The sequence below is a fragment of the Balaenoptera ricei genome, chromosome 2 (assembly GCF_028023285.1).
Source record: "Balaenoptera ricei isolate mBalRic1 chromosome 2, mBalRic1.hap2, whole genome shotgun sequence".
Lineage (NCBI taxonomy): Eukaryota > Metazoa > Chordata > Mammalia > Artiodactyla > Balaenopteridae > Balaenoptera > Balaenoptera ricei.
The window spans coordinates 157,695,347-157,709,963 of NC_082640.1; the positions used below are offsets into that span (position 1 = coordinate 157,695,347).

The following is a 14,617-nucleotide window of genomic DNA, read 5'->3' on the forward strand; positions in this document are numbered from 1 at the left end:
TTTTTTTGCCCTTGTTTCATTTCCCCCAGAAGCCTAAGTGGCAAGTTTATAAAATCTTAAACCAGAATTTAATGCTGCACCTGTCACAGCAGCAGGAAGCTTTGTACTTTGTGGAAGTAAGGAATAGCAAATGAGCTGAAAACAAATGAAGAGACACAAATTCTAGGTTAACAGCCAGCTGGATGGCTTTGTGAATTAATCATTTGCTTTTCACCCACGAGAATTGAGGTTTTCCTGAAATCTGAAAAGAACAAGTTGAAATCATGGTGATTAGATGACTCTGCAGGGTTGCAAAGAACACATATGAGTGGGTGAAATTTCATCTCAAGAGACCAGTGTACAAAGCAGGAAAGTACTGATGTTTCATTTCAAATTTCAAAGGAGGTTCCCTCCACTAACTTGGAGAAAAATCAAAATGTCGATGGGAGCTCAGGAAAATGTTTTTTCTTGATGTGTTCTTCAGGGGACAGCATAAGTAACAATTGCATTTGTGTACCTCATACAGAGAGTTTCTTTTAAAAAGATCTAAAAGCACAAGGCCTAGTACTAAAATGTAGTCTGTGAGATGATAAAATGTGAAAACTAAAAAATGGCAGATGGTTACAGAGCAAGATGGAAATGGTACTGTTTTAAAGAGTATGTGGTACTTGTTGTTTTTAAAAAATATTTTAAAACAAATGATATCAAACTGAAACTTAAAAGAACCAGAGAACTAACAGACTCCTTTCAGTAGCTGTTATAAACACAGCAGTCTAGTGTCACTTCTGACCTTAAAACGGACATAGATTTTGTTATTGTCAATTGTTGTACTAACAGAACACAGGGCCAGCTGCAGAATGAATCACATCCTCTTTCACAGAATTTAACAAAACATGGATCGAATCTAACACGTCGTCACTTTAGGTTTGATTACATCACACATCTCAGTAACAAAATCTTGCCTCTTACGATTACCAAAGCAATCAAAACATAGGAAGCAAAGCAATGAATCAGCTATAAATCTGAAATAAACCTATTTTAAGATAAATTCCCCTATCTGGAGTTTGTTGACAGTCTGTTTTATGCAAATTCCAAGTTCTAGATTTTTGAGAGGAAAACACCATGCTAAGAAAAATATACTAAACTCATTCTGACCAGACAGTAGAGAGAATTTAAGAACATCAACAAATGATCTTTAAAGGGGAGATGAAGGCTTATTCTGCCTGATTGCTCAGCAGAGAAAGGTAACATGTGGGGGAATGGGGGTAAAATTTTAGTAACAAGACTCAATTGTATATCCAGCTAAATGAGTCAAAGGGCTGAGCTGAGTGAGTTGGCATTTAAGTGGACATCTATCCAAATTATTTAATTTGGGGTCCAATCAAGGCAAAAGTATTATGGTCCTGAATCAGAGTGAAAGAATAATTGGTATTCTACATATTAAGAAATTTAAAATTCTCTAGCTAAAGAATTTATTTCTTCTACATAGATTATGTTATGCTTGGAAAAACCAGAAAGAACGTGTCTTTCAAAACCTTTTTGCAGAAATTGGTTTATAAATACTGTCTTTTTTTTCATTATATATAATGTGAGATGGACAGATTTATTTCTATTTGGGTCCTTTAGTAAGACAGTAACATTACATATCAAGCCATATTTTGAAGGAAGAATGACATTGCATCAAAAAGACAATGACATCTATGCAGGAATGACATATACATAGATTGTATTTGAGCTTGATAGGTTCAAGATCCTGAGGCGATTAATAATCTTTGATGATGGGTATATTTTATATAGCAATCAGTACAAAGCAGCCTTTATTTCTGTAACATCTGATAATATAGCATGTTTAGAAATGAAGTACACAGCCTCATTAGAAGATAATTTGGGATGCTTTAAAATTCCTAAGGTTAAAAGTACATTTCCGGAACATTCTAACTCCCAATTCTCAACCCTAATCTAATAGGCTATTGTTTCTCCCAGCTGGCAGCCAATACTCAATCACTAATTTTACTGATAACGTAATCTGTGTAAGTTAAAGTCACTGGAGAATTTTTTTAAAAAGGTTTATAAATACAAGCTTATGTCTAATGGATAGTTTATATAAATGTCATGTTTAGTTGTTTTCCTCCTGGTAGGAGCCTCCATGTAATAAATATGAGTAATACAAATTTTGTTCAGTTTTTCTTCACATGATTGAGTTAAACTCCCTAATAACCCCTTCCTAGAGAGGCGCTGAGCTAGGACGATTTTGAATGTCTGAATTTGAAAGCCACCTTTCCAAGACACCGTTTAATGTGAAACAGAAGGTGGTCTTAAGCAGCTTTTACTGTAATTAAAGAAGCTATTTAAACCTGAAATTTAACCTGCTTTAAAACTGTTAGAACATTTTGGAATATTATTAATTTCTGTATTCCCAGCTTGTGCCACAAAAAGTACTATCAGAAAACACCTTAGCCATATTTCTTTAAATGAAGCTAATTAAATCAGAACATAAATTGCGTTGTAATTACTTTAGCCGTTCTCATCTTTAAAAAATATTCCCTATGGCAAGTTTCTTTCTCACATGAAAATGGAACAAAACTGTTGTTATGGAAACTGAAGATTTGGAGATGCTGGGACTTGGCATACTATGCTAGAGATTAGTTAGATCTATTTGAATGGACTGTGTGTTTTATGCAAATTTATGAATATTCATTTCCATATTCTTCCTCGGAGGGAATGATAAGACCGGCTAAAATATTGACAATAACTGTGTAGATTACCTCCCCTAATATGTACTGATTAATAATGAATGTTTTAAATACAGTTACATAAGGGAATCAGGGAGGAACAAGCAGAGCGTTGTCATTTATGTCTCTTGCTTATGTTTTCTTTTAGCTCCTACGGAAGCGGCACATTGGAAACGATATTGTAACAATTGTTTTCCAAGAGCCTGGAGCACAGCCATTCAGCCCGAAAAACATCCGATCCCACTTTCAGCACGTTTTCGTCATTGTCAGGGTTCACAACCCCTGCACTGACAGTGTCTGTTACAGGTACTGGTTCCAGAGGTGGCTGGATGGGCATTGGTGCGTGGTCACATCGAAGGCCCCCTCCAGCTCTGCTTTCTGAAGTGGTAGTGGGAAGTCTATTGCTATTTATTTCTGTCTTTAAAACTATGCTTGCGGATGGCTGAATTCACAGGATGACGTAACCTGATGGCATTGACATTCCCCAGACATGTTGGTTAGACACCTGCCGTTTCCATTTGCACCTCCTTCTTAGGTGGCATCCTTCATCCATGCCATCTGGACACCAGCTAATTACTCATGCTGCTAATTATATTTTGCTTTTGCCATGCCAAAAGCAGAGAAGAATGATCATAATAAGTAGGGAAGAGAAGTTTAATTTTTTTTTAAATTATTATTATTATTTTTAAAAAGCCCAAACCCTTGCTTAGGGCTGACTTGATTACCTCTAACATTTCTGACTGCAATCTTAGGGGTATTTCTATGCTTTGTTAAGCATTTGGTGGAATGGTTTCAGTGTCCCTCATTGACCTACTCTCATGAGTATCAGAATTCAAGCATCTACCTGCAGAGGCCTCTGCAAGAATCCTGGAGAGGGTTGGTGTTGAAGAGGGTACGAACCTGTGATGCTGGGTTGACATGAATGTAGTGCCAAGAAGATGTGCGAGGATGTTCTAGCATTAGGAAGATGTCCTAATAGGAATCTATCCTTTCAAAATATGAAGGTTTATCGTATCCTTCCATCCCTAAAATTTAGAAGACAAGGCTTTGTTAATTTTGGATTTTTGTTTTTGAATTAACAGAGCCACCTACACAGAAAGTGGCCAGTGCAGACTGATAATTGGTTTGTTGTGAGATCTACAACTGTCTAATCCTAGGTGTAATGCAGGTTAAATATAGGAGAACAAGCAAGTTCAGGGAACAAAACAAGTCAAGGTTACATTGGACTCCTACTGACTGCCATCATCCTTGCCCATTCCACAGTAACTACGTATGATGAGCTCTAATTAGAAGCCCAGCTCTGATCTAGGTACCTTATTTGTGTTACCTCATTTAATTTTTTTTTAATTTATTTATTTTTGGCTGCGTTGCGTCTTCATTGCTGCACGCGGGCTTTCTCTGGTTGCGGTGAGCAGGGGCTACTCTTCGTTGCGGTGCCCGGGCTTCTCATTGCGGTGGCTTCTCTTGTTGTGGAGCATGGGCTCTAGGCACGCGGGCTTCAGTAGCTGTGGCACGCGGGCTCAATAGTTGTGGCTCATGGGCTCTAGAGCGCAGGCTGAGTAGTTACGGCGCACGGGTTTAGTTGCTCCGCGGCATGTGGGATCTTCCTGGACCAGGGCTCGAACCCGTGTCCCCTGCATTGGCAGGCGGATTCTTAACCACTGCGCCACCAGGGAAGCCCTCATTTAATTTTTAAAACCTCTGAGGTAGGTGCTGTTTTAATCCCTGTTTTCAGATGAGGAAATTTAAGCGCGTGGGGGTAAGGTAACTTACACGAGGTCGGCTGGTACTGGATGGAGTTTAGGTTTGAATGTACCAAGTCTGATTTTAGAGCCCAGTCTCTTAATGGCTCTGCCATGCTGTCTCCCTCCATGCCATGTGCATTAGGGGTCTTTGCTGCCCCTGCTGCTGACGTACTAGCTATTCCTGAACTTCTTGGGTGCCAATATGAAAACCCCAGACCAGGGAGTTCTGTAGCTTCCTAGACTCAATGGGTGGAAACTCAAACAAAGGAAACCTAGATCTGAAGCTTTTTCTCAAGAATATGGTCTCCAAAAGCTGCTTTATTTAGGTGTAGAAGGAAAGAATTAGTGCAGAACATTTGACTGTAATTGGGATGGATAACTATTTGCATTTAGAAAATACTCCAAGCAATTGAAATGTTCTATGTACTGGATTCGTGCAAAGGATTTCATACTACTTTGTAGATAGAAAACTAAATCCTTTTTGCAGTGGTCGCTAGGAAGTTTGGGGAGTGGAAGGCTATGTACTTTCTTTTAAAAAGAGATTCTTCTTTTAAAGGTGTTTGTCTAAATTAAGTGCTGTCCGATAGAAATATAATGCAAGTCACATATTAATTTTATATTTTCCAATAGCCATATTTTTAAAGTAACAAGAAATAGGTAAAATTAATTTTAACAATATGTTTTTTGACCCAATAGTGTATTTTATTTACCTGATATATCCAAATATTATTTCAACATGTAATTTTTAAATTTTAAAAATTATTGAGATATCTTACGTATTTTTGGACTAAGACTTTGAAATCTGGAGTGCATTTTTGACTTACAGCTCATCTCAGGATGCTCAGTTTTCATTGGAAATAATCTGTATTTAGATTTCATAAAATTTGCAATTGGAGAAGTAGATTCATAATAGCTTATTGCAAACATACTTTTTAAGTGTGTCTCCCTCTCCTTCAGAGACTTTTGAAAAACTGAATCAAGTGTCAGTTTTTAAAATTTAATGTGATTTAATACTCTTTGGTCATACCAGCCACATTTCCAGTACTCAGTAGCCACTGGAAGTATGGCCAGTGCAAGTCTAAATAGACTGATAAGGAGCAAAGGTGTCTGAACCTTCTTCATTACTTGGCTGGATGAGTAAGTGATATGTTTTATTCTTTTCAAACCCTCCTTCCCAGCCTGAAACTCATGATTTTTTGCTCTCTCTTTTTCTTATTTTTAATCTCTTACCTGGAGAGCCCATCTTCTTAAGCCCACCTTGTGATGCTGGGAGCCTTTGCAGGAGGACACTGGACACCCCTGCTCACAAGACATGGGCTAGTCTGGAATTTCCCTAGTTGCCAAGCTTACTTGAAGACCCAGTGCACTGTGATTTTTGGAACTAAAGTAGTGATCTTTTCCTATTATAAACCTTGGGTACATGAATTTTTCTCAGTCCTTCTCAAACTCAAGTAGGTGTGTTTCCTGGGGTATGTGGTGATGCCAGGAGATGTTTAAAGGCCCAGAATAACTAGAGTACCTCTCTTGTGGTCTTTAATGCTTGGGGGAAGGGATGTTTATTTTCATTAGAAAATAAATGTATTATGAAGTAGAATGGGAAATTTGTATCAATTTTAAGATACAATGTGGGTCTTCAAAGAGTTTTCATACCTGTGGGTTTTTCTCATACATTGGCCCCTCCCCAAACTACTAGGGATGTGAATTTATAGGCCTCTTTCATTAGGGATACTCTGGTGGGAAAGCTTAGAGATGCATTTAATTTGTACAAATTTTATTTAAATCTAATTTATCTCTAAGAGGTGTAGTTAGAATAATTCAAAGCCTTTTCATCATTTAAAGTCTCTTGTTCCCACTTTCTCCACTGTGAACACTCACTTTTATTTACTGACATCTACTTGGTGCCCAAAGTGTGGAAAGTTATTTCCTCAAAGGAATGTCTTGCTCTAATTGTGTAGAGAATTGTGGGGTCAACACAGGCTAAAGATATAAAGAACATTTAACTGAGAAAATGGGATTCGGTATGTGTTTTGAAGCACAGATGGTGGAATTCAGTGGCAAAATGAGAATAATTCTGTGAGTCTAGGGGTGGAAAGTGGTATAGATGAACATGTAGACACAGGAAGGAAAGTGGAAAGTACAGTAAGAAGGCTATGCTGTCAGAAAGATTAGTGGTCAGTGGAAGCCCTTGGAATGCTCAGCCAGCAAATAACACTGTACAAATAGTTCTAGGAAAATTTACTCACCATCACCACGCGAGGTAATTTATATACAGAAACACAAATGTAGGCTTTATTGTTATTCATTTATTTTTCACTAGTTCTTTACAGTCCTTATCAAAATATACTAGGCATTATTCTAGGCTCTGGGCTTCAACAGGGGAACAAAGTGACAAAAATCCCTATAGTTCACATGGAAATGAGGCTCTGAAATAATGTGTGTTGTATCACCCTCGGAACTATAAAGTTTATACAGGAAAAACTGACTAGTTTAAGTTAATTCCAGAGGCCAGTTAACCTTGAATAATAGACATAGCCAAGAACTCAGAAATTAATCACTAAGTCTGCGTACAAAAGCTTATTATGCCCATACCTGATAAGAGGACCCTCTGGTCTCTGTTATTTTACTTGTATCATTACAAAGAGCTTAATTGTCTGGTTTCAGTTGATAGAGCAGATTAGAAGCAACAAATCAAAAAGATGAGACGTTTAGTGGCAGGAATGTACTGAAAGCATCAATAAGTGATTACCAATAAGGGAGATGTAGAAAGACGATTCACATTAAAGGTACAAATTCAATAAGCATAGCAGTCTGGGGTCACTTGGTTTGGGACCAAACAACCAAATATACGTCACTCACCCCTGAGGGCCTCACTTTGTAAAAACATGGTGCAAAAACTTTGTCACCATTTTTTTTTAACAACTAATAAATTAATGGATCTAGGCATTGATCATCAGAGGCTGCAAACATCATAAAAAGAGACAAATGCGTTTCTCATGATGGAAGAATACAACCCCATCTAGGAATTAGTCTTATCCCCTCTTCCCAAAATTGAATGCGAATCCAATCAAACCTCTAGAGAGGCCAGGAAATACAAAAGACCAAAGAACATGTTTGTATTCAGCAAAATTCAGGCTCTGGACTATGTGACACATAGCCCAGTTTCTTCAACAAATAAATTGCAAGAAATAAAAGAGAAGTGAAGTAAGAGAAGTGGAGGGGCATTAACAGAATATAAAAATTTAAGATAAAATTAATTAGTTGTAATGTATGGGCCTTATTTGGATTCATTTCAGACAGACTATTTAAAAATCTTAGGACATCTTAAACAATTGAAAGGTAGAACTTTGATTCACTCTATGATGAAATTAAAGAATTACTGTTCATTGCAAAACTAGTATAGTAGTAAGTGGTTTTTATAAAGACTGTCTTCAAAAACAGATGTTAAATTGTGGTCAGTAACTATGTTTGGGAAAGTAGATATATATGTTACTCCTCTCAGAAAGATTTCTGTATTCAGTGGTTAAGATGTAATAAATGTTGAAAGGAGTTAGTGTGATGTAGTATAAAAAGCACCTGGAATCAGACCAGACAGTTAAACATATCAGATTTTAAATTTCCCTTTCTGTTCAATGGAAGGTGGCTTGACATCTACCTGAAATCCCATAAGTAAAGTATCTGAGTTAGTGTGATGTAGTATAAAAAGCACCTGGAATCAGACCAGACAGTTAAACATATCAGATTTTAAATTTCCCTTTCTGTCCAATGGAAGGTGGCTTGACATCTACCTGAAATCCCATAAGTAAAGTATTTGGTGTAGGCAGGGAGTGTTGTGTATGCCCATTAAATGACCATGCCTTTTTCTTCTTTTCTCCTCTTGAATAAAAATAAATAAATATGCAAGCTTCAACCAGGAAGAAAAATAACAAAGGTGGAAATTTCTATCAGAAAGTCTATTCCAAGCCATCCTTAATCAGCATCCCTATTGTCCCATGTAGCTGACCTTTCTAAGACAAAACTCTGAATATGTCACTCTTTGTGCTTAAAACCATTTAGGGCAACTTTGAGACTCCCCAGCGTAGCCTACTTCATGGAGCCCTTCAGGTCTGGCCTCTCTTGTCCCTCAGCGTCCACTGGCACCTCTCCCAGTCCTCCCCCCAGCATAGAGCTACTTACAGCCCCTCCTCTCTGCACATGGCACTCTCTGGGCAAGAATGCCTCTTCTCACACACCCCTGCCACTTTCATCCAATGAACGCCTGCTCTTCTTTTCTCTGGGAGTGCTCCCTGACCTCCCAGGACTGGATAAAGTGCCGTTCCGAAGTGTTTCCAGTAGCGCGCTACACCTCCCTAGGAGAGCACTCAGACCATGAGCGGTAGCCCCACCAGGCTTTGAGCTTCTGGACGGCTGAGCCTGTGACGTCTCATCCTTGGTCCTGGCGTATAGTCGGTGCCCAGTGAGTGCTGGTGATTGAAGGCTGTTAGAAGTGGAGAGGCCCCAAGAGGGAACAGTGGGCACACATTTGTTCTGCTACTCATCTTTCCTGTCCTTTGCCAAGGTCTGCTTTCTTGGAAAGCTCCCCAAGCTGGCAGTCTGATCTAAGCTTCAAGGGGAAACTTCCCTCTACTGTTTTGATGCTAAGTTCCCTTCCTTTTAAACTTCGTTGATTATTGCTGTTTCCATGGTGCTTCCAAAGTTCAAGTGTCTTATTCTTCTCACTCTTTTTCATTGAGACCTCTGTTCAGATGTCTCTGGAACATTCCCATGTATCAACTTGCTACTTCATCCGAGATCTTTGATGCCAACAAAGGCCCAGGCCCACTAGAAACAGCCTGTAATGGTGGTCTCTTTGGCCATGTGACTCTTGTGGATGGTCCCTTTGGCAAGCACCTCAAGAGTGGAAGATTCCACACTCAGGGAATAAGTGTGGTCTTGTCACACTGCTGGCCATCCAGAAGCTCAGATTCCAGTCCTGGCTTTCTCTAATCTCTGGGCAAATCATTTTACTTCTCTGAGTCTGTTTCCTGGAGCAGTGAAGAATGTCTACCAGCTGTTCAAAAGGAGGCTCAGGGATGTGTCAAATGAGAGTGAAACAGAACACCTCCCTGCTCCCTCAGTTGTACTCTGAGATTTGGGGAACAGAACAGATTTTTGTGTTAAAATGAATACAGATATTCTTCAGTGGAATGCAAAATCAAGATGAATGTTAAGATGAAACTCAAGATTTTACTGGCAGAGTTTGAGGAACCCTGCCTTCTCTAAGTCCCCCACCCCCCAGTGCTAACTTTCCGTAACTGTTTCAGCCTCTGATCTTCTGTCTGTTCTGTCATCTAGATAACCCTCTTGAGTAGAACATCCTAGTCCTTGGCAATGCTGAGCAAATAAGGCATGGCTATAATTTTAAAGAATGTATTATTTCTAAGGAGATACAATATTGCATACTAGGCGAACATAAGTGTAGACAAGAAGCCCTTTGGAATCTGCTTTTAAAAATAGCAAAAACCATTTATAATGAATACACCTCAAGTATCTATATATAGCACACTGAAATTCTAGAAAGGCTTCTATTCTTAGGAAGGCAAAAATATTCTCTCCACTTAACTTAAAACAGGCCTTATTTAAGAGTTCAGAATTGGTGGCATCTAAATTAATGAGCTTTTAACCTTGTAGGAAACCTTGAAAGTTAAATTTACCCAAAACAAAACCCTTTATTTGAAAAGAACATTCTAGGGTATCATCTTCCTCATCTTCTTCTGTAAGGATTCTATTTCTAATGATGCAAAGCTGATTTTGGTGTCTGTATCATTTACCTCCCTACCATGATGAATCACTGATAATTATATGTTAAGGGTTCAGTCTTTTCCCTCATAGTTCATTCTAGAGGCTTCTGATTATTGGTGGGTTTTCAGTATATGTTTGTCTAAAGTCCTATTAGTTAATAAGTAGATCTATATATAACCAGTGAATTTAAGGGGCAAGTGGATGGATGGTCCTCATATCGACACCTTCTGCTAAGCATTTTCTTCTCCTTATTTAAAATAAAATCACAGCTGTTTCTTGAGAAAGAATAATGATGTGAAATTAGCAAGAGAAGAAATTGCCAATTTAAAAATGAAAGCTATTAAATATTTCTGGATCCTTACGGGATTCCTCTTAGAAAAGCTAGCAAATCTGGATATTAGCGTCATCTGCTTGACTTGAAAAAAAAAATAACATAATCAAATTAAAATTATATAGCTGTCAGCATTCAAGCCAGACAGTTCACATTAGACAAGAAAAATTGCCTTTCTAATACTGATGTAATTAGGCTATCACGCATGTGGAGGTTTCTGTGAATTCTCATCTCCAGTTAGAAAATGGGATGTTGCTTGCCACCTTTCTTTGTCATGAAGTGAACTAGGTAGTCTTTTTCTTTTCTTTTTTTTTAATGAATTTGTGAAAAGCCATTTTCAGAAATAGGCCATCTCGTGGCATTTTCTAACAAAATATATAATTTGTCTTCTGAGGTTGCTGATTTTTATTTATTTATCCTATTTTCACAAGCAACAAACAATTTTTTGAAAAGCAAAGCTGAATATCTTCAAGCAAACCCTTGAAATAAAGAAAAAATAGTGCAACAGAGCTCTTCAGTTTAATTTGAAAGATGCACACTCTCTGATTATGTCCTTTCCGTTCTGGGAGTTCTGGAGAAACACATTTTGTGTTGCTCTGCTAATACTTAGTACAGCTGCATAATTGACTCACTTTTAAATTATTAGATAATTTGAAAAGGGGATGTTTGATCTGTTAGAATCTTCATTTCCAGCCCTCTCAAACTCTGCTGAGGTCCTGGAAGGAGATCTTGAAATATGATATAAAACACACAACCTATCTCCATTTAATTTCTGTTGTTGTTGTTATTTTTTCTTTTAATTTAATTTATTTATTTATTTATTTTTGGCTGTGTTGGGTCTTCGTTTCTGTGCGAGGGCTTTCTCTAGTTGCGGCAAGTGGGGGCCACTCTTCATCGCGGTGCGGGGGCCACTCTTCATCGCGGTGTGCGGGCCTCTCACTACCGCGGTCTCTCTTGTTGCGGAGCACAGGCTCCAGACGCACAGGCTCAGTAGTTATGGCTCACGGGCCTAGTTGCTCCGCGGCATGTGGGATCTTCCCAGACCAGGGCTCGAACCCGTGTCCCCTGCATTGGCAGGCAGACCCTCAACCACTGCGCCACCAGGGAAGCCCCTGTTGTTATTATTGTTTTAGGAAAAACTTAGTCTTTTTCCTTTTGAGATTAAAAATAATAGGTTCTTACAGATGCTTGTATGATCCTTTTCTTAGTCCCAATTTTAGCAGTGTAGATGCAGAGGAAATGACTGGAACAGGCTTTCTTAAATCAGTCTTGCTTAAAGGAATGGGAAAAGGAGCATAGTCTCACAAATAGTCAGACTCACATACCAAAAGTAGAGAATTGGGACCAAAGTTTAAAAATATGATTTTAAAGCACTGTTGCTATTACCAAAAAAATCATAATCTCTTTCTGTTACTCAGATTTCAATTTTTGTTTTAAAATTATGCTTTTTGATCTGGTTGCTTAAGGCCTGACACATAGGACAACAAATAATATTTGTTTAATTTTTTTTTAATTTAATCCATTTCTCTTATGTCATGCATCTGTGGATATTTTCATTATAAGTTGACTGCTATGGGCACCATATCTAAAATGAGGATAACATTTATGTTCTTACATAATCTGTGCTTGTTCTGAAAGGTTATATGGTTATAGTAGCCAACACCCTCCCCCTTTGGAAATAATCACTAGGGATTTAAAATGTTATCTGCTATGAAGAATATGGTTATAATGATGATGTGAAATTATGGAGTTATGGTTTAAATTTTTAGTTTAAGCTTTTTGGGTATTTTGACCTAGAAAAAATTTTGTTCTATAAATCCTAAATATGAGTGAATGAAAAGTGTGCACATGTTAAGTAGAAGTGTGTGTTGTTTCTTGTGGGACGATGACAGTTATTTTCCTTCTGAAGGGCATCTTTGTCTTTGAGAAGGTGTATTTTATTCTCATGCTGTGAGTCTGAGAAGTATTGACAAGCCTCTTTCTCATTGATCTTTGCTTTGTCTTTTAGTGTGGCCGTCACCAGGTCCAGAGATGTGCCTTCCTTTGGACCTCCCATCCCCAAAGGGGTCACTTTCCCTAAGTCAAATGTGTTCAGGGACTTCCTTTTGGCCAAAGTGATTAATGCAGAAAATGCTGCTCATAAGTCAGAGAAGTTCCGGGCCATGGCAACCCGGACACGTCAAGAATATCTGAAAGATCTGGCAGAAAAGAATGTCACCAACACTCCTATTGACCCGTCCGGCAAGTTTCCGTTCATCTCTCTGGCCTCCAAGAAGAAAGAAAAGTCTAAGCCATACCCAGGAGCTGAGCTCAGTAGCATGGGAGCCATTGTGTGGGCTGTCCGGGCCAAAGACTACAGCAAGGCTATGGAGATAGACTGCCTACTCGGGGTCTCCAATGAGTTCATCGTCCTCATCGAACAGGAAACAAAGAGCGTGGTTTTCAACTGTTCCTGCAGAGATGTGATAGGGTGGACCTCAACCGACACCAGCCTCAAAGTCTTCTACGAGCGAGGTGAATGTGTGTCAGTGGAGAGTTTCGTTAACAACGAGGACATCAAAGAGATTGTCAAAAGGCTTCAGGTCAGTGTTTTCCTTCCACTTAACCTACATGCATGTCCCTTTCATAAAGCTTTCAGTACAGGCTAGAGCTAAGTTACAGAAGCTTGTTCCGTTTTATTAGCTCCTCTGAAAACTCCCTTAACAATGCGAAGGAACACAGAGTTTATGTCACACTTGCTTCCCATCATTTTTTTCAGAAGGAAAAGTAGTAGAACAAGTGGGGGAAGACACATTGACTGTGCATTTTTGTTGGAAACTCATTTGCATGTGACCTGATCCCATTGCCTTGTGACTGATGAGGTAGCCCAACCAATCTGCTTTAGTTGGTGAAAAGAATTGTTGGATCGGGCATCTGCTGCTTTGAATGTCTGTCTTAAGGGCAAAATGAGCAGCAGAATACCGGTTTTCTTTGCTGCCAGCTCCCTGTAGGCCTCTGAGAAGCCGTTGAGACAAGTGTGTTCTCTTTGGCCTAATGAATGGAGATTAGTGAAGGCAAAATAACCAGGCTGCTCTTCAGCTGGCATTAGGGTATTCAGAAAGAACCCTGCTTGCCACGCGTACCACTTAAGACCCCATTGCATTCATTAAACTGTGTATCCTTTGTTTCTGTGTCTAGTTCGTGTCGAAAGGCTGTGAATCAGTGGAGATGACTCTGCGAAGGAATGGACTGGGACAGCTTGGCTTCCACGTCAACTACGAGGGCATCGTGGCAGATGTGGAGCCCTACGGCTACGCCTGGCAGGCAGGACTGAGGCAGGGCAGCCGGCTGGTGGAGATCTGCAAGGTGGCGGTGGCCACTCTGAGCCACGAGCAGATGATCGATCTCCTGAGGACATCTGTCACGGTGAAAGTCGTCATTATCCCCCCGCATGATGACTGCACCCCGCGGAGGTAGGTCTGAGAGTCCAGGGCCATTAGTGTACCGTGGAGAACATCCCCAGCTGGGTCAGAGTGTAGGAGGTTATGAAGAGCGCTCGGTTACAACGTGACGCTGAAAGTTCCCTCCATGGAAAGTCTGACTCAGGACAGAGCTCCCTTTCAGCATGTGGCAACCGCAGCTGGAAAGAATCACTAACTTGGACCATTCACAGGATTTACATCTCTGAGTATATAAAGTCACCATTACAGATAGAGATGTCTGGTAATATCCATCTTAAACATCTTGCACCGGTAGCTGAGAAACAGTGAACACTTAATGTTAAAAAGAGACTCGGCGTGACAAACTGTTAGACATGTTTCTTTTATGTTCCGTGGCACTCTTATTCCCTCAAATCTCCCATTTGTAGCCAATTGCTGTCCAAAACTCAAAGTGCTGTTTTTGACCCCTGCGCTCTCAGCCTGGAGGGCTGAATGTGACTTAGCAAGCTTTTTCTTAACTGCATCTGCATGTGTCAGACGTTGGCTTCAAATGAGCTGGTCCTGCTTGTGATGCTTGCGCGGTTTGGTTCCCGGACTTTCCCAAAGGGAAGCCCAGGAGCTCCCCGCCCCTCC

The 14,617-nt window shown here is 39.6% G+C and overlaps 1 protein-coding gene across 14 annotated transcripts in view; it reads left to right on the top strand.

Annotated features, from left to right (window-relative positions):
• Positions 1-14,617, top strand: part of SIPA1L1 (signal induced proliferation associated 1 like 1) — a 376,514-nt gene that overhangs the window by 287,388 nt on the left and 74,509 nt on the right. For all 14 annotated transcript variants that reach the window (XM_059914542.1, XM_059914549.1, XM_059914553.1 and 11 more), the window contains 3 exons: positions 2,860-3,017; positions 12,574-13,147; positions 13,743-14,017. In XM_059914542.1, coding sequence (XP_059770525.1) covers positions 2,860-3,017; positions 12,574-13,147; positions 13,743-14,017 — 1,007 coding nt within the window. The remainder of the gene's footprint in view (positions 1-2,859; positions 3,018-12,573; positions 13,148-13,742; positions 14,018-14,617) is intronic.